A 26,157-nucleotide genomic window follows, 5' to 3' on the forward strand; every position below is an offset into this window, starting at 1 on the left:
ACACAATATCACCGGTGCTTTAATGAAAATCTTCTTCAAAGCCTTATTAAAAAGCAGTTACATTGACACCTTTCATTTAGCCCTGTTCGCAGCCACTGGGGGCCTGTTATTTCACTGCAGTGGCATCGTGACACATTGTCAGCCCAGGATTCACCAAGAAAAATGGAGCCCATGTACGATTATTAATGCGTCTCCCGGGCAGAGTAATAAGAGCTGAATGGGTCCAGATAGTGTCACCACCCTCTCATTTCACTGATGTAGTCTGAGGCCGTGTGGAAGAGCAGCTGAACGTGACGCTGGTTAAACACATATTGACCTATATTCACAATTCAGGATGTTTGAACTTATCTTACATTACCTGTCATCTCCTGTGCCATTTTCTACTCATGCCAGGTTCTTCAAATTTTCATTTTATCTTTGTTTCATGACCTCTGATTGTCTTAACCTCCCTTTTATCTTTCACTCCTTTAATCTCTTTGCACTTTTCTTACATTTGCTACTTTTCTCCATCTAGGTACACTCCGGTGGGTCGATCCTTCTTCTCAGCTCCAGAGGGCTATGACCATCCCCTGGGAGGTGGGAGAGAGGTTTGGTTCGGCTTTCATCAATCTGTGCGGCCTGCCATGTGGAAGATGATGCTTAACATTGATGGTGAGAACCAAATTCCACCTTGCATTTATTTTGCTGTGATGGCACCTCAGGGTTACAATAAGACCAAAAGCTGTTTGCTGCCTCAGACACAGTAAGAGCTATGTTTCCTAATACAGCTGTGCGTATTTCAAAATATTGAAATATGTACAAGATTCAGAATATTTTCTTTGTAATTCAAGATGTGCCATCTTGTACAGTCATACAGAAATTGTCGTCTCCGCTCCTCTTTCACAGCTGGGTGAATGAGATTTTAATAATTAATCAGATGGATTAGAATGACATGGATCGGCCATGATACAAGCTATTTTTAAGATTTGTGCCAGATCAGTTTACCTTAAGTGATGCTATGTTTGGGGAAATTTAATAGCTGTGTTTAACATAAATCTAATGTAACAACATAAAACTATTTAATTTGAGCTGACTGTTGTCTGCAGGATACTCTCAAGGGTGCTTTTTTTATCGTCAGGGCGGCTGAAGCGCTGGGGTACCCAATAACTTTTTTATGAAGCAACAGACCTTTCGTGGGCTTGAGAGTGAAACTATTAGATAAGCTTGGGCAGTATCCAGAAAGTTGTGGCAAAAGAGGTTAGGCTAATCAATTAAATATCTGTCCCTCCAGGATTTTGAGGGCTGTTTTTGGGATTGTTACGTCCTGAAATGCCGTATTTCACAGCTGCTTTTTCTCAAAAATTGTGATGAATGTTGTGATGTTTGCAGGAGCATATTATTATGACCATTCAGTGTTTCCCACAGAACTACAATTTATTTGTAATGGCTGCCGATCAGCGGTTGATGCCGTTAGATCCGAGAGAGGCTCTCTTCCTGCTCTCTCTGCCTAGATAGCATGAGCTTACACCGCACAACGTGATCTCATCACTTCTTGTCATATTTTGCTGCTTGGACAGAAGCCCCGCAGCAGTGGTTAACATCCGACACCAAGCTGTTAATCTCACACCCAAATGGCTTCACTCTGTTGTTCAAAATGTTAATAACCGTGGGGCAATGTTAGCTTTGTGATGCTAACAGTTAGCCCTGTCACTGTGTGTGTTATTGTCCCTGTCAAAGAGCTCCGGTCCTGCAGCAGTAGTCTCATGATAAACAGAGACTGCAATGCAGTTTGGATTTGTTCTAGAATAAAATAAGATTTCACCTGTTTTATATAGTCAAATTTGCAGTACAGTTGCAGTGATTGGACAAAATTGCAAGGTCGTGCAGAATTCACAGGGGTTGATTGAATTTTTTTCCAACAACAAAAGCGATTTTCTCAGCCACCAACACCTGCACATCATCTTCCTCCAGCCCACTGATGTGTCTGTATTCGCCGCAGCAACAAGTGTTATGAGTTCCTCCAGGAGGAATCTACGGACGAAGGGCACTTATGTCCTATTTATTTATTATTCTATAGGCTATAAGTATTTACACCCAGCAAGACTCGTCTTAGTTGGCTTATTGCATAATAGACACAGCACTGTGGGCTTGACAATGACATGCATGCTACGATTACTACAATTACTTATCACCGGCAGCTCAGCTTTTACTTTTTTTGTTGTTGTTTTTTTACACAAATACCGACATATACCGTTTATCCCAGTGAAATCTAAGGAAGCTATAAAAAAAAGATAGATACTGTCCAAGCCTAATGTTAGATATATGTGCTTTTTATTTTGGTTATTTCTCAATCAAATCAAAACTCTACTTGCTGCTTGGACTAACTGTGAAGGCTGTTAAATAAGTTTAGCATTACATAGCAATGACATTGCTCCTTCTCTGACATCACATGTGATTTAGTTGTCAACCAGTAAGTCAGAACAGAGCCAATTCTGCTGGCTGAGAACCAGTTTGGGGGAAACGAATGGATAGGTTCAAGATGTAGTTCAGTAATTGGCTGTAGCGCTGGCCCATTGTCAGTAAAAAGACTCTGTTTGATGACCTGGCATCGGAGCTTCAGTCTGTTATTATTTGTGGAAAATAAGAGGCAGAAAGGGTGATGGAGAATGTGTTTTGCCATATGCACACTGCAGGAGGTTGCTGGAGACCAAGTCTCTGCTGACAAGAGAGAAAGTGTGTGAGTGAGAGTGTTAGAGGAACTTGGAGGAAGGTGGGTTTTTGGTTGGATGGGAACTGACTAGTCAGTTGCTGTGGAGACAGAGGGCAGCTAGTATGTATGTGTGCGTATGTGTGTGTTTGTGTGTGTGAGTGCACGTGTGTGTTTGTGTATGTGGTCGTGCCTGCATGAGTGAGACTGGTGGGTGTTGCCTGGGTCAGGAGGGTAGCAGCGTGGAGCATTTCCTTGAGACAGCTTTTGTTTTGCTCCAAGTGTTTGAAGCCTCTGTCTCTATTTGAATCTTTCCCTCTCTGCTTCTCCCTTTGTCTCATTTTCCCGCCCTCTCATCCTTCGAAAATCAATTGGTCGTCTCAAATCTCTTTTCTGCTGTTCAACAACAAACTAGAACTCCGAGCGTTTTCAAAGCATTTGTTTTCTAACTCTACTGCATGACATTGTGTGCTGGAAAAACAAACTATTAAGCCTATTTTTTAATACATGTGCGTGAACAAACACTGCTTCCCACACTCGTTATTATGGGTGATCAAAAGCCCATATATCACATAATTGCAATTACAGAGAAAATGGGACCTTTCAATTTTATATCTGCAAGAATGACTCATAAATACTTCCAAACACACAGAAATTAAATCACAATGCGTGGGGAGGACAAAGGGAAGTGACGTCTTTCATGCACGCCAGAGGTGTAAGAGAGTGTGTACACAATGCAGTCATCTGCCTCGTGAATGTGCGCCAGCAGTGCTGTCATCAAACACACTGTCACACAGAGGTTTTTTACGTCACAACGGCTGAGCCTTCCTAAACACTACAACTTCCTCACCTCTCTCTGTCCATTTTTGGATTTATTTCGATCTTACCTGTTGTTGTTTTACCTAGGATTTCTCTCTGATGTTGTGTGTCTCGCTCTGGTTTTTAATATTTAATCTCTGAGTGCCTCACTCTTTCCCATTTATTAAGAGAAAGTATTATCAGAACAAAAAGACCCTGCCTTTGACAGTGGGAGAATCTCCACACAGATTTGTACTGCATGAATAGCACTTACTGTGTTTCATGAGTGTTTGTTTGTTGTGTGAAAATTTTAAAGAAGGTACAGACTGTATGGTGCAAAAATGAAGCGGATATGGCTGCTGCCATCGTGCACTGGTGATGTCATTGGAGCCAGAATCTGTGTCGTAATGATCTCTGTTCCTGCCCATACACCTGTCCGACCAATCGTGACCAGTGCCATTGGTTGCAGACACACTGATTGATATACACACAGGTGTAAATCATGATGCCTTCCCCTCTGTGTTTACTTTTTTTTTTTTTTTTTTTTTAGTTTGGCTCATGTCCCATCAGCTAACATGTAGGGAGCAGGGTTAATGGGCTATACTGTAGCCAGCCACCAGGGGATGATTGATTGAGATGTTTTGGCTTCTCTTTTAGAGAGCTGTCATGTCGTCCATCTTTATATACAGCTTATGGTTTTGAACATATGGGCCTCTGAAAGAGTTATAGGAGTTGTTAGGACAGCTAATAATGTCAGTTGACAGAGTTTTTGAACTGCATAAAAGTTATACATATCTGTTCAGACAGACATTAAACACACCATCCAGTTTAAACAATGATTTTACATTACATTACAACAATGATTTTGCATAACAGATTCATGATGTCTTTTTTTTTTTTTTTGTCTTAAATGACTCATGTCCTCGCCTTATCTTGCAGTGTCTGCCACCGCCTTCTACAAGGCTCAGCCAGTCATCCAGTTCATGTGTGAAGTGCTGGACATCCACAACATAGACGAGCAGCCTCGCCCTCTCACAGACTCGCACCGGGTCAAATTCACCAAAGAAATCAAAGGTACAGACGGGGCTGTAAAGTGTGCCTGCATGTGAGAAGGAGAATTAAATCAGATGAATAAAAGTGCATTATGTTTGTGTGGGAGAGAGAGCGAGGATTTGAGCAGGAGCAGGGAGAGCGCCTGTCGTAGCCATTCACACACACAGACACTTTCTTAGTGCTACTCCAACACTTTCTATTATTCACCAGGTTTGAAGGTGGAGGTGACGCACTGTGGAACCATGCGGAGGAAGTACCGCGTCTGCAACGTGACCCGTCGGCCTGCCAGCCATCAAACGTGAGTCAGCCGCCGGGCGGGCGAGGGAACAGGAGACTCTGGGTGGAGTGTGTGGATGGGATGGGGGCGGGGGAGCACAGAGGATGCGATCACCAGTTCACCACCAAACAAACCAGATAATAGCTGACTCATCTTACAACCATGTGGTCAGCATTAGTCATTCATTAGTAAGGTAGCTATAGTGTGTGTGGCTGCTGATCTTCAGTGTTTCCAGAGTCTTAATAAGAGTTAAATACCTCACTGTGTGTTACCCTTTAAATGGTGTTACATCACCATATTGCCTTGAAAAAGGATGCTCCATATCTGTGGCAATGTGCCATCTAGCAATATACTGTTAGAATAATAACCGCAAAGTTAATGATGTTTAAATAGTGATTTGAGAGGTTTGATAATAGATGGCTACAAACTTTTAAGTTGCTATTAATGCGTGCTATGGCAATAATTTTATAAACAGTAATTGACTCACAGTCAGTTGCCAGTTTAATAGGTACACCTTGTTAAATCTAATGCAGTGTAATACAGCAGTAACAATAAATCCTACCTTCATGAAGGTTCTAATGTTCAGTCATGATTATAAAGCTCAATAAACACTTCCACAAAACGGCTGCAACAAAAAATGAGCATTAAAACCTTCATGACGGCAAGTTTTATTGGAGGGCTGTTGTATTAGAGTGCATTATTTTTTATAAACTGGCCAATGAGTGTATTTATCAGTCTCTCACTATTTGTTTACATTAAAGGGAAAATGTGTGCGGATGTCAGTCAGTGTTTATTGAAGCAATAAATTCCTCAGTGCATGATATATTGGAGAAAGCTGAATTCCTTTGCTTGCTGAGCCGTGTGGGCAGTGCCTACATGTACCAGGATGCAATGCATGCAAGCTTTGAAACATACTGGTTATGTTTTCCAGTTTATATTTGGGATCTCAAAGGTCTCCAGCTCAACTCTGTCCCTGTGAGGAGCAAAACTTTCATGCAGAGTATCACACATGGAGTCTTAGGGTTGTCATTGGCGACAGCATCCAACAAAAACTGCCCAGGCTGAAATTCAGTGCAGCAGAATAATTCAGTTTCTGTGTGCATCAGAGGGCAATATGAGCAAAGGCATCACCAGTCAGTGTTTGCTCTGTGCAGCTCAGGTTCTGGAGAGTCCCTGCTGGCCGTATCTTCTTGCCTGGCCAGTACAGCCTTGGCTTCTCTCTGCCGCATTTCTTCAGCCAGATGCCGGCTCGAATAAAATCATCTGAATGTCTTATTCAGCCAAACATTGTAAAATGTATCCTTGTTCATAACATCCTCTGTATTCATAATTTGGGATGCCATTTTTTGCTGTTGAGAACATAGCTAGTTTGCAACACAGACGAAGAGGCATCTAGGGCACACCCCCTACCCAGAGGTGAAATCCAACCTGTAGTTCTTGCTGCATCCCAATACATCACTGTCATGTCAAATGGTAGTGTTGGATGCAGCTGCACAATCAACATCCTCTGTCAATATGGCATGTACTGAGGAATTTATTGCTTCAATCAACTATATTTACCACTGACAATGATCGGACATCCACACAAAAGGTGGCAAATTTTACATTTAAGTCATTCAGTCGTCCAGTGGAGATTTCATGTCTATGACGGCCTATTCTGTACAGAGAAATCCAACCTATTCTGTCCTTATCCCATACTTATGGGCTACTCTGTTTCTGCTCTGCTGTCACTGATAGAAATGTGGAAACTGGCCAAAACTATTCCTGTGCCACTAATTACAAATCCTATATTCTTGTTTCAACAATATTTTTATGACCCCAATCTGACTCAGAGATGTAATATCTCCACCACACAGTCAACACTTAGAAGTACATTGAAGTTGAAGTTCTAGGTCAGATAAGAGATGCTTGACAATATAATACCTTTGCATTTATAGCAAAACTGTCTGCATCACTGCTTTTCTTACATGTTTTTTTTTATTTTGAACATAAAATAAATCAATCTATTTCAGTTATCCTCAGTAGGTGTCTAGTTTTTGGCTTTTGACATGAGATGCTCTTTTCTCTGCAGGTTCCCGCTACAGTTGGAAAACGGTCAGACTGTAGAGCGCACTGTAGCCCAGTACTTCAGGGAGAAGTACAACCTGCAGCTTAAGTACCCACATTTGCCCTGTCTACAAGTGGGCCAGGAGCAAAAGCACACCTACCTGCCCCTGGAGGTGAGAGAAAACAAGTTGTTGTCCTGTTTTTTTCAGTTTCAATGTAACTCCAAATATGATTAAATGTACAGTGTATGGTCCACTGGGCAGCCCCCAGGTGAGCCTGTGCATCAGCTGTATGAATAAGAAGGACAGCTGCATATAAAGCTCAAGTGTGCCAAGACCATCTTTTGCCAGATGAATAATAACTGAAATGATTTGTTTTCTTGCAGGTGTGTAACATTGTAGCTGGTCAACGGTGCATCAAGAAGCTGACAGATAATCAGACCTCCACTATGATCAAAGCCACAGCTCGCTCTGCACCCGACAGGCAGGAGGAGATCAGCAGGCTGGTGAGTTGGATCAGGATCTCTTCGATCATTCTGGAAAAGCCTGTTTGAATACTGAGATGATATCGACTATGTTTACATGCACACTAATTCTCCACTATTGGTACAAATTTGACAATAATTTTAATTATATACGGGTTCCAAATAAGGCCTTTTTGCAAGTTTTGCATTCTCTGATTGAGACTTGGGATACGTTGGTATTATTCAGGTTTTAGGAGCTTTCTTTGGACATGTGTACAGTGTAGTCAGAATGTTTTCACCATGGTTTGTGACACACGGCCTCTTGTGTGTTTACAGTCAGCTCTTGTCATGGATGTTTGGTACACAAACTAACTCGCCAACAGTTTGCAAGGCTGGATTAGACATGCATGCCCTTTAGAAGAGCCCACATTTTGGTCGGAAGGAGAAACACACTGACTTTTAAACATTACGAAAGACTTGAATATCAACATGTTTTTGGATATGCGAACATATCACAATGCTAACCTTTTCAAGACGGCGGTTAAAGAATGAGAGAGGGAGGTTGTGTTTGCACGTACAAATAAGTCAGCAGACGTTGAAAAGCTTTGGGGGAAAAAGCCCCAGCGAAATGGCGCACGCGGCTGTGCCACTTTCCTTATTATGATGTGATTAACGACATGTTAGGGCACTTTAATTGCTGTATGCACAGCAGTACTAATTAAATATTTATTTTCATTATCCAGCTTAGTAGGAATATAAAGTGTAGATGTCAAATATTCCCTAAACATTAATAATGATAATACTAATAATAACAATGAGCAGACACATGCAAAGGTAGTATGGTTAAAATTGTTATCATTAAGTCATGTGTTTTCTTACTGATGGGAAAAATGGAGTTACAGACCAAAAAAACAAGGAGTGTTCGTGCATCATACACTGTCTGCGTTGCTAAGCTGGACTTGGTTGCCATGCCGCTCATCTTGATATCAAATTGCTTGTTTTGTAATCACCTCTCCCAGATTCTCATTTTATCATGTTAACAGAGGCATGTCCGTGTGCTCGTTCATTGCATTTTGGCAATTACAAGGCGGGCCTAACTAGGGTCAACAAAATATCAGAGTCGTAATGGCTTTAGCGTGCGTGAGCCTACTACAGCGTCTGCAGCGTATTGTTTATGGAAAGACTGACAGACTGTACACTGCCTCTGGTCACCATCAGATAAGCCATGCACGTTTAGTACCTGCTGTTACCTTATTAAACCAAGTCTGCCTATCTTTTCACTCAGAAGCAAAATGACTAGACTTGCTTACAGGAAATCGTTGTAGACAGCAGCGTTTTTCGTTTAGATGCAGAATTGCTGGAGACTGACGGAGCAGTGTGGGTGGAATAGCAGAGGTTGAGAGACAGGAAAGGACAAAACAAGCAGATAAGCTGTGTCTGTCAGAACCACATAATTAATTCTATCATAAATTTAGATGTCACGCCAGCTGGGCTGATCATGTACTGTGTGCTTGCAGTCATTTTGGATTAAGGTTCTGGCACCTGACATTTTGTAGCATGTCACCAGTTTACCATAACATTTCCTCTGCACTAACTGATAGCTTGGAAAACTAATACTCATACATACCAGCAAGTACAGAAAAGCAATGCTTCATTACTGTTACAAGCATAGGAGCACAATCTATCTAAAACAGGGGTGTCAAACATACGGCCTGCGGGCCAGAACCGACCCACCAAAGGGTCCAATCCGTCCCACTGAATGAATAGACAAAGAGGTGCCAGGCTGTATGTGGCCCATGAATTAACATGAGTTTCTGATCTAAAACAACTTGGTATTCGACACAGTTTTGTAGACATCACGTTTTGTGGTATAATGCCCACTGAACTCTTGCTGCACTTTGGATTTGGTCTTAAGAGGAATTAGAGCTGTGTCACAATACATTAATTTTGTCCGACTGTACAACATATAAGAAATAACTGTCGACACTGGTAATTCACAACAAGTTTTTTCTAAATTTAGCTGCTGCTCTTAAAGCAGTAGTTCAATTTTTGGGGAAATATGCTTGTTTGATGTGTGGTTGAAAGTTAGATGAGAAGAGGAAATCAGTATTGAGTTTCATTGGAAATGAAACTGCTGTTGCTCTTCTCATCTAACTCTTAGCAAGAAAGCAAATGAGCTTATTTCCCAAAATGTCAAACTATTCCTTTAATCAAAACAAGCCACAGTGAGTGAGCAAGTATTGGAAACTTTTAGTTAATACAACACATGGCTGTATATTATAAGCTTTCAATACTACAATGGTCTTTACTCATGCTTAGCGGGTGCATTACACTTTCTTGTTGTCAGTCAGGGTTGTAAAAATTTCATCAATCCATAATTACTCATAATTAATTTAAATTTTTAATGATAATAAGACACATTTGTTGACATTCATTTTTTATTTATTCATGTTCATTTTTAATATGCTATGTAGCATGTACTGTTTGCATATACAGAACAAGCAAAAATATGGCACTTGCAAAGCAGTGGGTGGTCATGGCGAGCTGTCATGCTGGACAGATCGATAGAAATAGGCGTTCAACAGAGGATGATCGATTCACACTCTAAGAACATGTGTACTAGTTGCTTATTGCAAAACACAGGCAACTCCAACGACAATACTGTTTGAACCTAGTCTGTTTTGTTGCACAAGAACATGCAGGTGGATAACAGCTGTGTAAACTAAGAGGTGGACACTGAGATGAGATGATCTTATTTATAGTACACATTTCACTTCAGGTAAGTACTGTCAGCTAACAAATTAATCATAATTGACAAACATAAATATGATCCTTTTCTTTAAAGTGAAAATTTGAGATGTCCTTATCTATAACGTTAGTCAGTGTTATTGAGTCATGTTGGTTGCAGATGTGTTTAACTAGCTAACTTTGCCAGAAAGCTGTCTAGTAATTTATGTAGTGCCTTGCTTTAATCACAATCAAGAGACTTAGCTGGCTAGTTTGTGCATGCTAATGTTAAACATGATTAAAGGGAGCCATTACATAAATTACTGGACAGTGTGGCACTGTTAGCTAGCTAAACATGTTTGCAACCAACATACTCAACAACAGTGACTGACATTATAGATAAGGACATCTAAAACTTTTCACTTTAAAGAAATGTTCACTTTTTTGTAAGTTAATTAAGTGTGTACCACAAAAAATTTGATTGTCCAGTTCTTCTGTTCACAGCCGTTATCCACTTGTGTCTCCTTTGATGATGATGTCAAAGACAGGTCAAAGACAGGGATAGGCAATAGCTAATTAATATGCAGGACAGGGGTGTGAATTATTGCTCTAAACTGTCAGAATGACGGACAGCCTTCAGAGTTTTCCATCATTGTTAAAAACATTCAGTCAATGACGGAAAATATTTGTTCAACACGACCTCTGTTCCTGTTGGCATTAACTACCTTGGCCTGACCCTGTATCCAATGTTCCCCTGCAGGTACGCAGTGCCAACTACGAGGCAGATCCTTTTGTGCAGGAATTCCAGTTCAAGGTGCGCGACGAGATGGCCCACGTGACGGGGCGAGTGCTACCCGCCCCCATGCTGCAGTACGGCGGCAGGGTGAGCACAGAGCACTTTATGGTACCCTTCCTTTAAATCACGCCCATTCTCTCTGTTTGTCTGACACGCTCTCCCCTTCCTCAGCCTTTTACTCCACTGTCTCTAAGGGGAACTAACTCACTGGCTTCTGTTTGTACTTCATGGTGTCAGTTTTTTTTGTGGTTGAGTTTCAGTAGTTCAAACTTGATTACAACATTAAAAAGAGACAATTCATTTCTGCTGTGTTTTTGAGAGGGATAAACAGGACAGGAAACATCTCTGTCTTTGAATTGAAAAATAATCCCCAAATCATGTTTGGATAGCTGAAGTATATAACCTTTGCCAGCATTTGCCTCATATTAATTTTCCTTGGTGAAGTCAGAAAGAGGTAGGCTGGAGAGGTTTCCAAAAATTGCATAACTTACTGGGACTGAACCACTGGGTTGATTAACATCTGTTTGTTTATCTCCTCAAAGGAGACACGCCTTCACAGTACTGTTATACATTTGGATGTGTATCAGTGAGAACTATGACAACTATGACACTGTTATGCACCCTTTGTTGTGCAATACACAAACTTAATTTCATCTTACATACTATAGATTGCATCACAGAGCATCACACTACCTTTATGATGAAACTCAACTTAATAATGTGTGTTATTTATTACAAAATTATCACATACTTTTCCACAATGCATGTTTCTTTGACTGACATGTTTCTTTTTATTTCAAAGCGTGACTTTATGTACAAAAATGACTGTTAATACATTTTGGTATGGATGAAGTGTGTTTGGGTTCTGTGGGTTTTCAGAAAGTAAGTGTGTGTATGTGTGCGTGAGTGAGTTTGTGTGTGTGTGAGTGAGTGAGTGCGTGCGTGCACACTTGTCTTTCTGCTTCTTCAAGCGTGAGACTGTATGAACAGTACGAATGTGAGTGTTTGCCCACATAATCACGAGTACATGTGGTGAGACTGCAATGTTGTTTCAGAACCGCACGGTAGCCACGCCCAGCCACGGGGTGTGGGACATGAGGGGGAAGCAGTTCCACACCGGGGTGGAGATCAAGATGTGGGCCATCGCCTGCTTCGCCACACAGAGGCAGTGTCGGGAAGAAATACTAAAGTATGATTATTTGCAGTTGTTTTTTTTTTGTTTTGTTTTTTTCCTGTTAAGTTTTCAGAAGTCCTTTTCAGAGACTCTGCTGTCATGGTGCGTGCAGCGATGAAGCTCACTGAAGTATATTCATGAAAATTTGAATGATTTGAATTGTTAGATATGCAAATCACTCATCTATTTTGCCTCCCTCATTAATATTGATGTTAGAGATTATTTTATTTGTAATCTTTTGTCTCAGTAGATTGTAAACAGCATGAATTTATCATCTCTGTTTCAAATGATCACTTAAAGAAAGAAGCATCTCTTATCTCAGCAGTGTGCAGATAGTCATGTTGTTTCTGCAGCAAGCCTGACAATTTTATTCATATTTTACTGTACTGGGTAATACCAGAAGGACAGCGCACATTCAAAATAACCGTATCTGTGTCAGAGGTGGACACAAAGATATTTTTTGTCTGCAGTTTCATGGCCAGATGTGAAAGTGTGCCCCAAAAATTGCAAACTGCCTTATGCTGCATGGGAAAAATGCCAAGATACACTTAAATTAGATTTTTGGCACTGTAGGATAATACCAGCTAAACAATAACCATATTTTATGTTGTGCTGACAACATTCTCGCAGGTGTCTGTGCTCATTATTTTCCAAGCAAAAAGGCACAAGCTTGCAGATTTGATTGTAGCTGATGTCACCATTCCGTTGACTCGTCATCCTGACTTCCTGCTTTGTCCTCGTGTAGGGGTTTCACAGACCAGCTACGCAAGATCTCCAAGGATGCTGGGATGCCCATCCAGGGCCAGCCATGTTTCTGTAAATATGCCCAGGGAGCGGACAGCGTGGAGCCCATGTTCAGACACCTGAAGAACACCTACGCCGGACTGCAGCTCATCATCGTCATTCTGCCGGGAAAGACTCCTGTCTATGGTTATAAAGCTGCTCATAATAAGTTTCATATTCTTCTGTATGCCTAGTAACTCACACTAAGTTTGATTCTAGCTTCTCTATTCATCGTCGTTGTAGTATACGGTCCTACCGCATGTACACATTAGTGCATGTGAGTCGCTGTATGTGTGCCGCCCTGCACTGCAAGGATAACATATCTTTAGAATTTTAAAGATTATAAAACTGTTTCCTTTTCTGATGTTCACTTTTTGTCACTACCTATAGCGGAGGTAAAGCGTGTGGGGGACACCCTCTTGGGCATGGCCACGCAGTGTGTCCAGGTGAAGAACGTGGTGAAGACGTCACCTCAGACCCTCTCCAACCTCTGCCTCAAGATCAATGTGAAGCTGGGAGGCATCAACAACATTCTGGTGCCTCACCAACGGTCAGTGACGCTCTCTTCATTCAACTATTGTTTAGTGTCAGAATATTAGTATTTGTCACATGTACACAACTTTGCGTGACATGTACAGACATTAAAAAATAAATAACCCACACACTATAGTAATTAACATGGTGCTATGTGAGGAAACAGTCTATAGATTGTCATGTAACTCGTTGTAATTACTGTCTGTGTTATGTTTTTCCATCAATAGACCATCAGTGTTTCAGCAGCCAGTTATCTTCTTGGGAGCAGACGTTACACACCCACCTGCTGGAGATGGGAAGAAGCCTTCAATTGCAGCAGTAAGTTTCATCTCAGTTTCACACCTGACCTTCTGGTTCAGTTTATTAACTTACTGTTTTTCCTGACATTCTCTTTTTATTGACCGGTCAGTTAATGCAATCTATCACCGTGCCCCCTCACTTTTCCAGGTGGTAGGCAGTATGGACGCCCACCCCAGCAGGTACTGTGCCACTGTGCGGGTCCAGAGGCCGAGGCAGGAGGTCATTCAGGACTTGGCCTCCATGGTGCGGGAGCTGCTCATCCAGTTCTACAAGTCGACCCGCTACAAACCCACCAGGATCATTTTCTACAGGGATGGAGTTTCAGAAGGCCAGTTCAGACAGGTCAGCCCCCACTTTGTCTCACAAAATGATTGTCTGGAGTTGGAGTGTAGATAGAACAGCAGGCAGCAGCCAAAATTCTGTTGAATTTTGCTTGCAGAATTTTCCTTGCTTTGTTAAATGAGTCATATTTAAGATGTTGTAGACAGAGACAGTAGGCTTTGGTAGTTTTTGGCTCCGTAGCTTTGGTAGTTTTTTTCAGATGCAAGTTTTCTTGCATCTGAACTATATAGTATAGTTTGAATGCAAGAAAACTATATACAATACTTTTATATAGTATGTATACAATACAATATATACAACACTATATCTAACTATAATTATTATAATTAATTGTTAGTAATGTTAAGAGGTCTAAGGGACAAGGTCATTTGTAATGACGATCGTGTCCACACCGGGCAAAGCAGACAAGTTGTGGGGAAAATCCATTTTCTTCATTTTGTATGGATCACATCCAACATGAGTTTCAAATTTCTGATTATACCTGCTGCCTGCAAGTTCATCCAGACCTTTAATGTAGTCACTTTCCTCTGTGTCCAGTTCTCGCAGTAAATAGATTTATCACTTCCTGTCCTCCATTTGAATTTTGCGCATCAAAATAGTCATGTGATTGCAGTTATGTGAGTGGTTTCACAGCTGGCCTGCAGAGAAACACAGTTAGACATCCATATATGATAGAATACCACTGAACTAAAATGACACACATAGATGAAGACAAACTGTTTATACTGTGCAGAGTATGAAGAATATAGTTGAAAGTGTTTTTCTAAGAGTAGTTTTATAAACATGTCTTCTTCTTCTTCTTCTTCTTCCTCAGGTGCTGTATTATGAGCTGCTGGCCATTCGTGAGGCCTGCATCAGCCTGGAGAAGGAGTACCAGCCAGGCATCACCTACATTGTTGTGCAAAAACGCCACCATACACGCCTCTTCTGTGCCGACCGCAACGAGAGAGTGAGTCCCCGCCACACGTACACAGACACAAGCGCGCTAACTGTCACTCTCTTTAAGTATGACACAGCAATGGTCCCCATTAAAGTCAGTACAGTGTGTTATGTGTTAGTCCATATTCTATTTTATGCTCTGTGCCAGCACATTAAGTACTCGAAATGGGCCTCCTTAATTACCTTTTGTTGTCAATTGGACTGTTCACCCTCCTAACCCCTGTAATTACATTCGATTAAAGCATTAGGGCCCAATGCAAACTGAGAGCTCTGGAGTGGCACTCAAGGCCCCTAGAGTAAGACTCAGTTAGTAACAACCTTATTTTCTGTGCAGAGCATTAGGCTCTCCAGAGCATTAGGCCTTTAATCGGTTGATTGGGAAGCACTTGGTAAACCTTCGCCTGCCTCGGTACATCAACTAGTCCTTTTTGTCCTGACATCATTTAGGGCTTTAAAAGCTTTGTTTTCTGCTGCTCTTTTCCTGCATCTTCCATTTTCTGTTCCAGTGTTTTTGTTTCATGGTAAAACGTGGAGGAAAAAGTGCATTAGTGGGGACTAACTGACCATAACGTTGCTTTTGTCAGGTTGGACGCAGTGGAAACATTCCTGCTGGTACTACCGTGGATACGGACATCACGCACCCCTACGAGTTTGACTTTTACCTCTGCAGTCACGCTGGAATACAGGTCAGACCAACGTTTTGTCTTCTCTGCCCAACCTGCTGCCCTTTTTCCCTCTCCTTCACTTCTGAACACTGTGTGGTTTTGCGTTCTTGTAAATAGATAAAAAAAAAAAAATGGCCGCAGGAGCAAGGAGGAAATACTCCTCGTTTTTTCCCTTTCCTGTTATTATTTGAAGTTAGATCCCTAGGAACTGACAAAGTGGTGCCAACTGCATCAAAAATCCAATGCCAGGAGCTACCATCCCTTACTGAGAGTTACACCATTATGCCATGGAAAACAGGCAACAAGCTTATGCAAGACTTCTGTCTTCCAGCTAATCATGTTTTTTAACTTCCTCCTTGAATAAAAAAGACTAAGTATTAGAACTAGGACAGCGAGGTTCTGTAACAGCACTTAGCCAAAAGCTGTTTGTGTCTTTAACTCATAAATCACCATTGTGCTGTTGTGTTTCTTGTCCATAAGACACTGTAACAGTTTATATACAGCAATATAAATCACAGATGATTTGTGGTGCTGATAGCATCCCTATGGGAACGACTATTTTATTTATTTATCCAGTTTTCTATGCAAAGGTTCAGTGTTTTTGATAGTGGTCATTTAATGTATTTGCCACTTGCTTTACGTCTTAGTGTAGTTATATGATGTCCTGATGTATGTTTTCTGTTTTCTTTGAGTCCACTAATGTTTTAATGGCAATAACAAAGCTGTATCTTAATTATGAATTTTAATAATAATACAAATGTGTCATTTAATTCTCTTCTCTCAGGGCACCAGTCGGCCCTCCCATTACCATGTACTGTGGGACGACAATTGTTTCACCGCTGACGAGTTCCAGCTGCTCACCTACCAGTTGTGCCACACCTACGTGCGCTGTACCCGCTCAGTCTCCATCCCTGCGCCAGCCTACTATGCCCACCTGGTGGCCTTCCGTGCCCGCTACCATCTGGTGGACAAAGAACATGACAGGTGAGAAAGGGAGTGGGTGCGGAGAATAAACAAGAGGGTCTTCTGTTTTGACTCTGGGTGTGAAGGTCCTGAACTCTGAAGTGTTATTTTTATAGAGAAGTGCTTGATAGCATTTGTCTTGCAGAATGTGCCCAGTTTTCCTGCATGTTTGTGTCATCCATCATCACCGCTCTTCTCCTCTCCTCTCTGCAGCGCTGAGGGCAGCCATGTGTCTGGTCAGAGTAACGGTCGGGACCCCCAGGCGCTGGCCAAAGCTGTTCAGATTCACCACGACACCCTGAGGACCATGTACTTCGCCTGAGCTACACCAACCCTCCCCAACCATTGCCACCCTTTTACATAAACACAAACACACACAGACACAACCATGCACACCTGGCTTGCCAGTCAAGGAGTCCTCATATGTGCAAGTCCCGCCGCCCCCCCCACGCCTAGTCAATCCGGACCTGACACTGTGCAGAGGAGCAGGGAGGAGGGAGGGGAGGAGGCACCCCCACACTGGACTGAGGATGCAAACGCTGCTTTAAAAACAAACAAGAGAGAAACTCAGCACTATTATGCAATATTAAACCAGCCAACTAGTTTATTTCCACCCTTATCAGGCCCCCTTCTCATTGCCCCTCCTATCTGTTCTTTCCTGTTTGTCTCCTTTACTTGTGGCCTAGTGGGTGTTTTTCTCCTTTGTTTTACTCTTCCCTGCCTTTGGCACAGTTCTTATTTATAATCTACTAACCTGCTCCTTTGCCATCTCCAGTACCTCAAGTCAGTTTGAGCAGCAGCACTTTTACATTCTGTCGACTCTCCCCAGTGTTTGAAACGAGGGAGCAGAGGAGGAAGGGTCCGACTCTGGAGCTGTTGTGTTGGTGTGTCATTGGACCAGAGGTCCTCCCAGTTGCCACTTTTATTTTTTATTTTCCCTCTTATTTCCTCTGTTCTGTCACTTTTTCACTAGTGTGTGAAATCACCAGGTTCTTGTATGGAGCAACATGTTCTTTTGAGCACACTGCCACCTGTTGGCGACGAGGTATAAATGCCCCTTTAAAGTCACAACAAGAAGTTGTTGTCTTCTAAGGTTTCAGATCAGTTTTGATTTATCTTTAGCAGTCAGCTGTCACAGACAAGCAGGGGCAGTTTATATTGGCTGATATATCAATTGCAGCCATCTATGGATTTTATTTAAAGTATAACACTGTTATTTGATTCTAGTTGTTATTTTTCTTCTACCTTATGTGAAACATTTTACGATTATGACTTCTTCTTTTTTTTAATCATTTAAATCATGTAAGCTCATGTTTTTAATCTTGGTAGTCGTCATGCATTCATTTCCCTCAGTGCTTTATCTCACGTTTCCCTCTCGAGTTTGAGATGGTGGGTAAAAAGAGAGCACGTTGATGGTTTCCTCTAGTGCAATAATCAGTTGAACGAAGGGAAGTGGATTTTAGGGGACTTCAATGATTCAAACGAACAGTTAGACATTTCATTTGAAAGTGAGTGTCCTCGAAAGGCGAACGGTTTGCCACTTGTCAGGCACTTTCATGTATTGCTCCTCTGTGAGACGATTGATCAGCATGTTTTATGAGTTTGCCCTTGCTGTTGGGCAAAAATGGTGCAACTGCAGTTTTGGTGATTTTCATGTTTTTACTTGAATTGAAGGATTTTATGCGCCTCTGTGGTTCGAGAATACTTTATCATCAACGGGCATAATTTCAGAATTCCTGATCCTCAGTTTGCTAATGAGGCTGATTTACTTAATTCCTAAGAGTAACAAAGGTTTTTGCCTCACGGCAGCAAAGTTGAGTGTAAAGGCCATAAAGAGGTTGTATTCAAGTGCCTGGTGGAAGTTAAGTGTTAAATGGTCAAAAGCTGCATACGATCCTATTGCAGTGGGGTGAAATAATCCAAAAGCATATTCCAACAAATGGACAGCATAAGATGGTTTAAAGCAAGAAAGTTTCACCCGATGCCTCTTATTCTCCAGGACTTTTCTGTACATCTCATTCAAATCATCCTAAGATGAATATATTTATTGTGTTTGCCTATACAGCAGTGTTAGCTGTTGGCTTTGCTTCGGAGCAGCGTACAAGCAAAGCAGGCTGAGTCGTCTTTTTGCTTAATCTTCACCAGACATGGATCCAGCTGCTACAGTGTGTTTGTACCTAAAAGGCCGGGTTCATGGGCACGGAGTCAGCCTCGTCGTAAACTAATTATTTCAATAATCTTTTAGTAGAAATCCTGCGTCCAGGACTAGGTTTGATTCCTGTCCATGAAACCGGCCCAAAGTTGTGACTTGCTTTAGAACAGTGCGGAGGAGTTAAGTTAGTGACCAGTATTTGCAGCAGACGTAGAGCTGACTCTTGATATGACATGTGTGTCTGGATTGTAGTTGCAACTTAGCTCCTCTGTGCCGCTGAAGCTGGTCTGGGGGGTGTTTTTAAAAGTAATCTGCACTAAAAGAAGCTGTGTTTTCGGGACTGAACACAGGTGTGGTGCTACTCTGTCTGAATTAGAATCTGAAGCTGAACCTCTATATGAGACTCTAGATGAGCAGGTGGGTAGGGAAGCAGAAAAAAAAAAAACGGTAAACCTCACTCACTTACGGACAGGAGAAGGTCCCACTGCTATAGTTGGTGCTGGAGATTTAGAATTTCACTTGGTAGATACGATCAGCATTGAGAACCTGTAAACGGTACAGTGGCAGGTGTGCCCTCGGACTGTGAGGTATAACGTCGGGTCCTGCATCTGCTGTTGCATTCGACTGCCTTTTACAGGCTAGCCTTCCAGCGTGGAAGCCCGTGGTTGTGGGTTTGAGCCTTCATGATTTCACTAGTGTCTGAAAGCCTTTTTAAAAGCCAGATCGAAAGTATATTTGTACATTTTAAATTATGTAATGCACACCACTTATTTTTGCTAACAGAAAAAAAGTAGTCTAATTATTAATCTTAGTAATAAATGTATCATAATAAGTAATGGTTAAAAAGGTATAATAACAAAGTTTTATTATTGCAATAGACTGTTGACTTGTTCCTGTGTCACTGTATAGTTTATGTGTGAACAGTTGTGGGGTTGTTGAAACTAGTGACGTGTGTTTGGACTGTCATACTGTTATTGATAGGGATGTGGACTTAACCGCCTCTTGCTTTGGTGTTTGGAAAAAAAAAGCTGCAAGATGTTAAATGCTTATTTCTCACCTTATTTTGTGTACACGCTCGTACAGTCGGAGGTTTGTCGTAGAGGAGAGAACCTAGAGAGAGACAATATTACATACTGTACTCTGAAAGATTTTGTATGAAGACGTCGCGCCTCTATTGTGATGACAAACGGTGGCAAAGAAGAAGAGTCGACTGATGTATTGAGTTTCTGCTCTCGAATGTTCACTACAACTGATGCTGATGGCTGCTCCTTATCAGGAAGGAGAGTGAAAAGGAACGTGGTTTTGAAAGTGTTGTTGATCCATTTCAAGGACACGTGTGATCAAAGAATATCGTAACAAGGGGTTGTAGTTCTCTATTCCTTTGTGTTACAGCCTCGGGGGGATTTACGTCGCATCGCAACCTCTGTTGCTTTCCTCAGACTCCTCTCCTTACACGAGCCACTTCATGTGCTTTACCCTCCCGGTAAATCTGCGGTGTGACAAAGCCTGTAATCTCATTGTTGCTCTCGTTCCCCTTCGCTCACGAACATTTACTCCCCTGTGCCAGAGGACTACATTCCTAGGCAGTACAATCCCATCCGACCCCCCTTGAGGTGTGAAAAAGATTAGAGCTGAAGGACAATAGTGGGGTCCGGTCAGTAAGATACAGTGGGTTCTGTTTTTCATCAAGTATGTGTGTTTTAGACAGAATCAAAGCGGAACGATGATAACTGTATGCGGCAGGTTTTGTTGGAAGTTGAACAAGTCTGGAGGTTGATTGCGAGAATCCATTTATAACTATCTCCTCTGACGGTAATGGATGTTCAGTTTGTGTATAAACTACGCTCTCAACGGCAGTTGAACACATGTTTACATAGCAGATGTGTTTGCCTCGCTTACAACTGAAATGTCATCAGCTCTGCTTTGCAAATATCAGCCAGTAGAGAAGTGACCTAACATGAGCAAGACCATTTGGAGCGGAACGCTCGAAGGGATACGAAGACATTGTTTATTTGCTCAATTTGTCCTCAGCAGACATCTGTGTTACACAGCGGGGGAACAGACTTGTTTGTCCTCGCACTTCTATTAAAATGACTTGTTAGACGTGATTGAAATGAAAGGGTATGCTCAGCTCACAGCTCGCTGTGGCCTTTGGCTCTCAATTAGGATTGCTAACAATACAGACAAGTGTTTTTATGGAAACTGAGGAACAAACTTCGATACCCGCAAAGTGACAACTGTCTGGTGAAGAAAAATAGCCAAATTAGCTCCAAAAAGGTCAATGTCTCCCTCTTTAAGTGCAAGTGAAGGTGTGGTCCATTTCAAGTAATCGGTCAATATCCCTGGTTTTGGTTGCTCTCTGTTTGCAGTGGAAGGTAGCAATGGAGTGAGATAAAAGTCCACAGAAAGTGCCTTTCCTCTTGATGGTGCTGTAAATTGAAAGATAAAATGTAAAATCAAAGAAACAGAATCTCCTTTTCAAGAAAACATTGCAGTGCAGGAGCGGCTGCATTTACACACACTCACTGTTTGTTTCTTAGAGAGGGCGATGCAAACTCATGTTTCATGTATTTAGACATTAAGCCTACATAGAAATAGAATATATGCCAAGTATATGGTTGTGGTTGAGCTTTTCGCTTCCTGGTGCATTTAGTGTCTTGGACCAATGGTGTCGTTGGTACAGTGGAATGTGTGTTCGGGCGGGTGGGTGGGTGGCGGGGTGGTTGGGGGTCATAGCTGACACTAGCGTGGTGTAACACAGCCCAGCCCACGAATGACAAACATAGCACAGCACTTTAGAGACTGCCACTCTCACGCAGACACATAGCCAAGAGGTTTCAATCTCTGTCCCTCCAGTCCCCCTTCCTTCCTCCCAAAGAGGCGGAGGAGGAGGAGAGGATCCAAACCTCAGTGTAAACGAGGAGTCGAAGGGATGTGTGTTACCAAACAAAGCAGTCGGTTGTTAAAAGTGTGCCTCATGCTCTCGTGACTTTGTTGGTGGCTCGGTTGAGTCAGCCTGCTCTCGGGTGGTGGTTTTCCCTCTGGAGTTACCACTCGACACTTTGTTACAGCTAGGGCTGGGTGTCAAAACACGGTATCAGCACCTACCAAATTTTGGCATCGACATTTTGAAGCATCTAAAAGAGACAAAGCAGTCCAGAGGTTTTTACAGTAGTCGAATCTTGCACTGAGGATTCAGTGTTTTCTTCTTGAAGGGCATTTTTACTAAGAAAAGCGATGTAAGTGTGACAGAAAACTTGATAGATAAAAAGCATGAATGACTGAAAATAACTCTGCTGTTTAGTGAAGTCCGCATTCATCCAAGTGTCATTTTACAGCAGGTATAGAGATGAAAATAAAAGAACCAGTGTCAGTATTTAAACTTTTCTCATGATGCCCAGCCCTAGTAGCAGCCCATGGCATTCTTTCATCCTAGTGCAATGCCCTGCCATGTGTCTTGTCCCCGATGGAGGGAATTTGTGCCCAGCAGTATCCCTGTCTTGAGCCGGTAGGGTGTCGACTGAAAACCAAGGGTGGTCTGTAGTTCTGTGGGTACCTTTTCAGTCCAGGGGGTGAAATCTTTCTATTACAAGAGATCTCAAAAATAGAAAAAAACAAAAAACACTGCACCTCACTTACCTTGGTATGCTGCATATGTTATACTACATGAAAGAAAACTGCAAATTGCTTTTATTATGACATATAATGCTTGAGTAATGCCTGATTGCGATATTCTTATACGGTAACTATTTTAGAGTCACAATAAGTATAACTGTAAAAAATATTCTCTGTTTTGTCTTAACACTTATCCGATTTTGAGAAATTGTTCTTGAGCCGACTTTTATTTTGTTGTCCTATTTAAATGTGTCGTTCTTTAAATTTATATATGAAATATATATATGCGGAATATTTTATGGTGTATTTATTGAGAGTGCATTCAAGCGGCTGGAGTCTCCGCATCATATTGCAGCATGGTGGGGGCGGAGCCAGGAGGACGAGGCCTTTAGCCCCTCCCCCTCCATGTTGACGCCTTATTCTCCGAGACACGCAAGCACAACAATATGGAGGGGGGTGCGAGGTGGAGGAAATGGACGAGGTGGATTTGACCTGGCGATATTCACAGGTCAACTCTCCCTCCTTCTTTCCTTTAATAATCTTTACCCTCCACTCTTCTTTGATCACCTGAGAAGGCCAAATGCCAACCCCCACATGTTGCAGCTCATCTCTGACGAAGGGAACCATTTCTGAACCACACTGACTTGAGTGTCGAATAGCTGACTTTTTTTTTTTTTTTTTTTTTTTTTTTTCATCCCAAGCTGCTAATTGGTACGTTAGCCATGTAAGTTCCCGGAGCCAGTAAAAAAGGGCAGGTGGGACAAGCGTAAAATTGAAAAAAGAAAAGCAGCAGGGGAAGGAAGGAAAGATGTTGGAAAGGCAGATTTCTCTGGATCACGGTGAAAATGTTTAGCGTAGGCGTCGCTTCTTTCCTCTTAAATCGTCTCCTGTCCATTGTTTTTTCCTGTGCCAGAACATTTTACAGCAGGAACAGGTCTCATTCCACGAGTAAAAGACATGCCTCAGCCTTAAGTGCGTTTCTTACATAATCGTCAGATTTCTATGTGACTTTGCGATGCCTGTGTTGGGTGGCCTACCAAGAAAACAAGCCTACGTACTTGAGCTGCCCTGATTCCCCAACCGGCATCCTCATCTCTTCTCGTTTCTCGTGTAAACCACTAACATTGCAACAGAACTTACTGAACTCTGATGTACGAACAAGCGTAAGCTTTCAAAGATCGCTCTGTCCCATTTGTACTGATGTCAGAACAGAATCAAGGTCCGGGTCAGACGGCGTTTGGAAACAATTCTTGGCATTTGTTTAAACCAGATGAGCAGTGCATACTGCCTCAGGACAATTCAGCTATCATCATAAAATTGTGAATGGCATGAAAACATTTGCTCAGTAGACTTTTATACACCTCCCTGTGTTTGTGTCGTTAATGGCAAATCCAAAGAACAGTATTTTCAGATCCAGTCTGACCCGGGCCTGACAGGAACCAGAGGGTTCCCCAGAGTGCTGGATTACAGAGACCTGTGCCTGTATAATGAACCAAGGATGAACTGCATTGTGATGAATTGCTGTTCTTTTTTTTTTTATTATTATTATTATTGTTATTATTTTATTTTGTTGGTTGTCCCTCACCCCTCTTGGAGGATCAGAGACATGGAGCTTTTGAGTGTTGTCAATCCTGTCCCAAAGTAAATAGGCCCTCTGTCCTTTTAAATCAAATCAGTTTGGTTTAACACATGTTTACTGTAATGTTTACTCCCATGGCGATCAGATGTTTTACCTGTTTCATCCCATTAGCATTCCAATAATGACTTTGAACCAAATATTGCACAAGAGATTAGGCCCCTGGTGCCGCTTTTCCCTTGTATACACACACAATGGTTTTGAAGACAGATATTTGACAGTGGCCAAGGATTTGAAATATTTTCTGTGTACACTGATTGTTCAGATTGTTTTTTTTTTTCAATGTAGCATCACTCTTGTGTCGGTCTTATTTCAAACTAAAGATCTTGGACTCTGATACCTCTGAGTGATGCACCAGCAAATGGATGGATGTATACGTTGAACAGTGAACCTTCACCACCAGATGATCCATGTCTCAGTCTCTCTGTATGTTGCAAAGGCTCTGTTGTACCAACAGCTCTATTCCTCTCAGTTTTAAATGTCTCTTTCTTTTGTAACTCTCTCTTATAGGTTGTTGGCCTTTTAGTGTTGCTTTGCTTCAGTTTGAAGTGTATCTTTGACTAATACTTGCAATAAAATGCTTTGCTTTACCTTGGTTGTCTTGGTGACATCGTGTTGGAGATATAAATAAATGTTTTGTATATATAAACAGAAATTGCAAGAAATGTTTCTGCTTATTATGAGTAACCAGATATTTAGGAATGCACTCAGCAGCAGCAGAAACATGAAGGCCTGTCACAATTACAACTACAAAACAAAGATATTGACTTGTCATATCAAATCCCAAATCCATACCACATATTCTTTACATAGATACTACATACTACTTCTGTTTGAGCATTAAGTATACAAAAATATCAACATACTTAAATCCTTTAAACAGGAAATGATAAAGTGTTGGCACTGGATGGGCTAAGTACTGGAGTTGATGGGGTGGAGGAGGGTTGCATCTGTTTGTCCTGAAAAGACAACTGACAGCACGAGAGAGGAGAACAGTTTTACAGTCTGATGGAAATTATATGATTGGGTTAGGGAGACTGAGGAAAATCTGGTTGGGTTAATTTACGATCCCCGTATTCAGTTCACTAACAAAGACCACGTCAATAGAGTTAGAGATTGGAATTAATTTATTGTGTATAATGGATGATTTGGATGCGGTTCAAGGGATGTAGGATGAGGGTCGAAGGATGTGGGATGTGGATGAGGTTTGAGGGATGAAGGGATGAGGGTTGAGGGATGACGGGATGAGGGTTGAGGGATGTTGGGTTGAGGGATTTGGGACAAGGATCGAGGGATGTGGGATGAAGGGATGGGGGCAAGGGATTTGGGACGAGGGATGTGGGATAAAGGGATGAGGGTTGAAGGTTGTGGGATCAGGATTGAGGGATGTGGGATGAATGGATGAGGGATAAAGGGATTTGGGATCAGGATCGGGGATGTGGGATGAAAGGATGAGGGTCGAGGGATGTAGGATGAAGGGATTTGCGTTGAGGATTCTGGATAAGGATGGAGGGATGTGGGATGAATGGATGAGGATGGAGGGATATAGGATGAAGGATTGAGGAATAAAGGGATGAGCGTCGAGGGATTTGGGATGAGGGTTGAGGGATTTGGGATTAGGATTGAGGGATGTGTGATGAATGGATGAGGGGTATTGGATTTGAGATGAGGATAGAGGGATGTGGGATGAAGGAATGAGGGTTGGGGGATGTGGGATAAAGAGATGAGGGGATGTAGGGACTGGGAAGGAAGGAAGGTAGGGGGAAATGATAGGAGAAATTGGTGTTGCAGACAGGTGGGTGGTATCTGAGGGCGCAGTGGAACCAGGGAAGTTGAGACAGAGTGGAGGAGTCGTCTCCTCCCCTTCTCTACTATGGACAGAGCCCTCTGGTGACTCCTGTATTCTGTGGAGACTGAGAGAAAAGGGAGAGATAACAACAAAAAGAAAAACCTAAAAAAGGGATTTTTGGGGGGAGGGATGTGAGAACGGAGTCAAAGGGGAGGGAAACAGATAAGGTGTGCTTAAATACTTTGTGTGTGGAAATGAATGAGACTGAGGCATGGTCTTTGTTCCCAAATTAAGCTATAAAACTTCATTTTATAGAGTAAAGGCCAGAGAGTGAGGCACTTAGATCTGTGAATAACTAAGAACCTTAACAGTCCCCCTGATGTAACTTTTACGACTTTTACTAGTTTGCATGCTGTCTG

The 26,157-nt window shown here is 42.0% G+C and overlaps 1 protein-coding gene across 2 annotated transcripts in view; it reads left to right on the forward strand.

Moving 5' to 3' along the window:
* The window catches only part of ago3a (argonaute RISC catalytic component 3a), a 32,003-nt gene extending 14,694 nt beyond the window's left edge, over nucleotides 1–17,309 (forward strand). The window contains exons 5-19 of one of the 2 annotated variants that reach the window (XM_033640635.2): nucleotides 515–651; nucleotides 4,424–4,558; nucleotides 4,748–4,835; nucleotides 6,886–7,033; nucleotides 7,246–7,365; nucleotides 10,811–10,933; nucleotides 11,902–12,035; nucleotides 12,766–12,950; nucleotides 13,194–13,353; nucleotides 13,565–13,655; nucleotides 13,785–13,979; nucleotides 14,794–14,928; nucleotides 15,503–15,604; nucleotides 16,368–16,567; nucleotides 16,760–17,309. In XM_033640635.2, the coding sequence (XP_033496526.1) occupies nucleotides 515–651; nucleotides 4,424–4,558; nucleotides 4,748–4,835; nucleotides 6,886–7,033; nucleotides 7,246–7,365; nucleotides 10,811–10,933; nucleotides 11,902–12,035; nucleotides 12,766–12,950; nucleotides 13,194–13,353; nucleotides 13,565–13,655; nucleotides 13,785–13,979; nucleotides 14,794–14,928; nucleotides 15,503–15,604; nucleotides 16,368–16,567; nucleotides 16,760–16,868 (2,062 nt within the window). In that variant the 3' untranslated portion in view covers nucleotides 16,869–17,309. Of the gene's footprint in view, nucleotides 1–514; nucleotides 652–4,423; nucleotides 4,559–4,747; nucleotides 4,836–6,885; nucleotides 7,034–7,245; nucleotides 7,366–10,810; nucleotides 10,955–11,901; nucleotides 12,036–12,765; nucleotides 12,951–13,193; nucleotides 13,354–13,564; nucleotides 13,656–13,784; nucleotides 13,980–14,793; nucleotides 14,929–15,502; nucleotides 15,605–16,367; nucleotides 16,568–16,759 lie in introns of both variants that reach the window. The other variant, XM_033640634.2, reaches the window with a different exon arrangement.
* The last annotated feature ends 8,848 nt before the right edge of the window (nucleotides 17,310–26,157 follow it).

This window comes from Epinephelus lanceolatus, chromosome 10 (genome assembly GCF_041903045.1).
Source record: "Epinephelus lanceolatus isolate andai-2023 chromosome 10, ASM4190304v1, whole genome shotgun sequence".
Taxonomy (NCBI): domain Eukaryota; kingdom Metazoa; phylum Chordata; class Actinopteri; order Perciformes; family Serranidae; genus Epinephelus; species Epinephelus lanceolatus.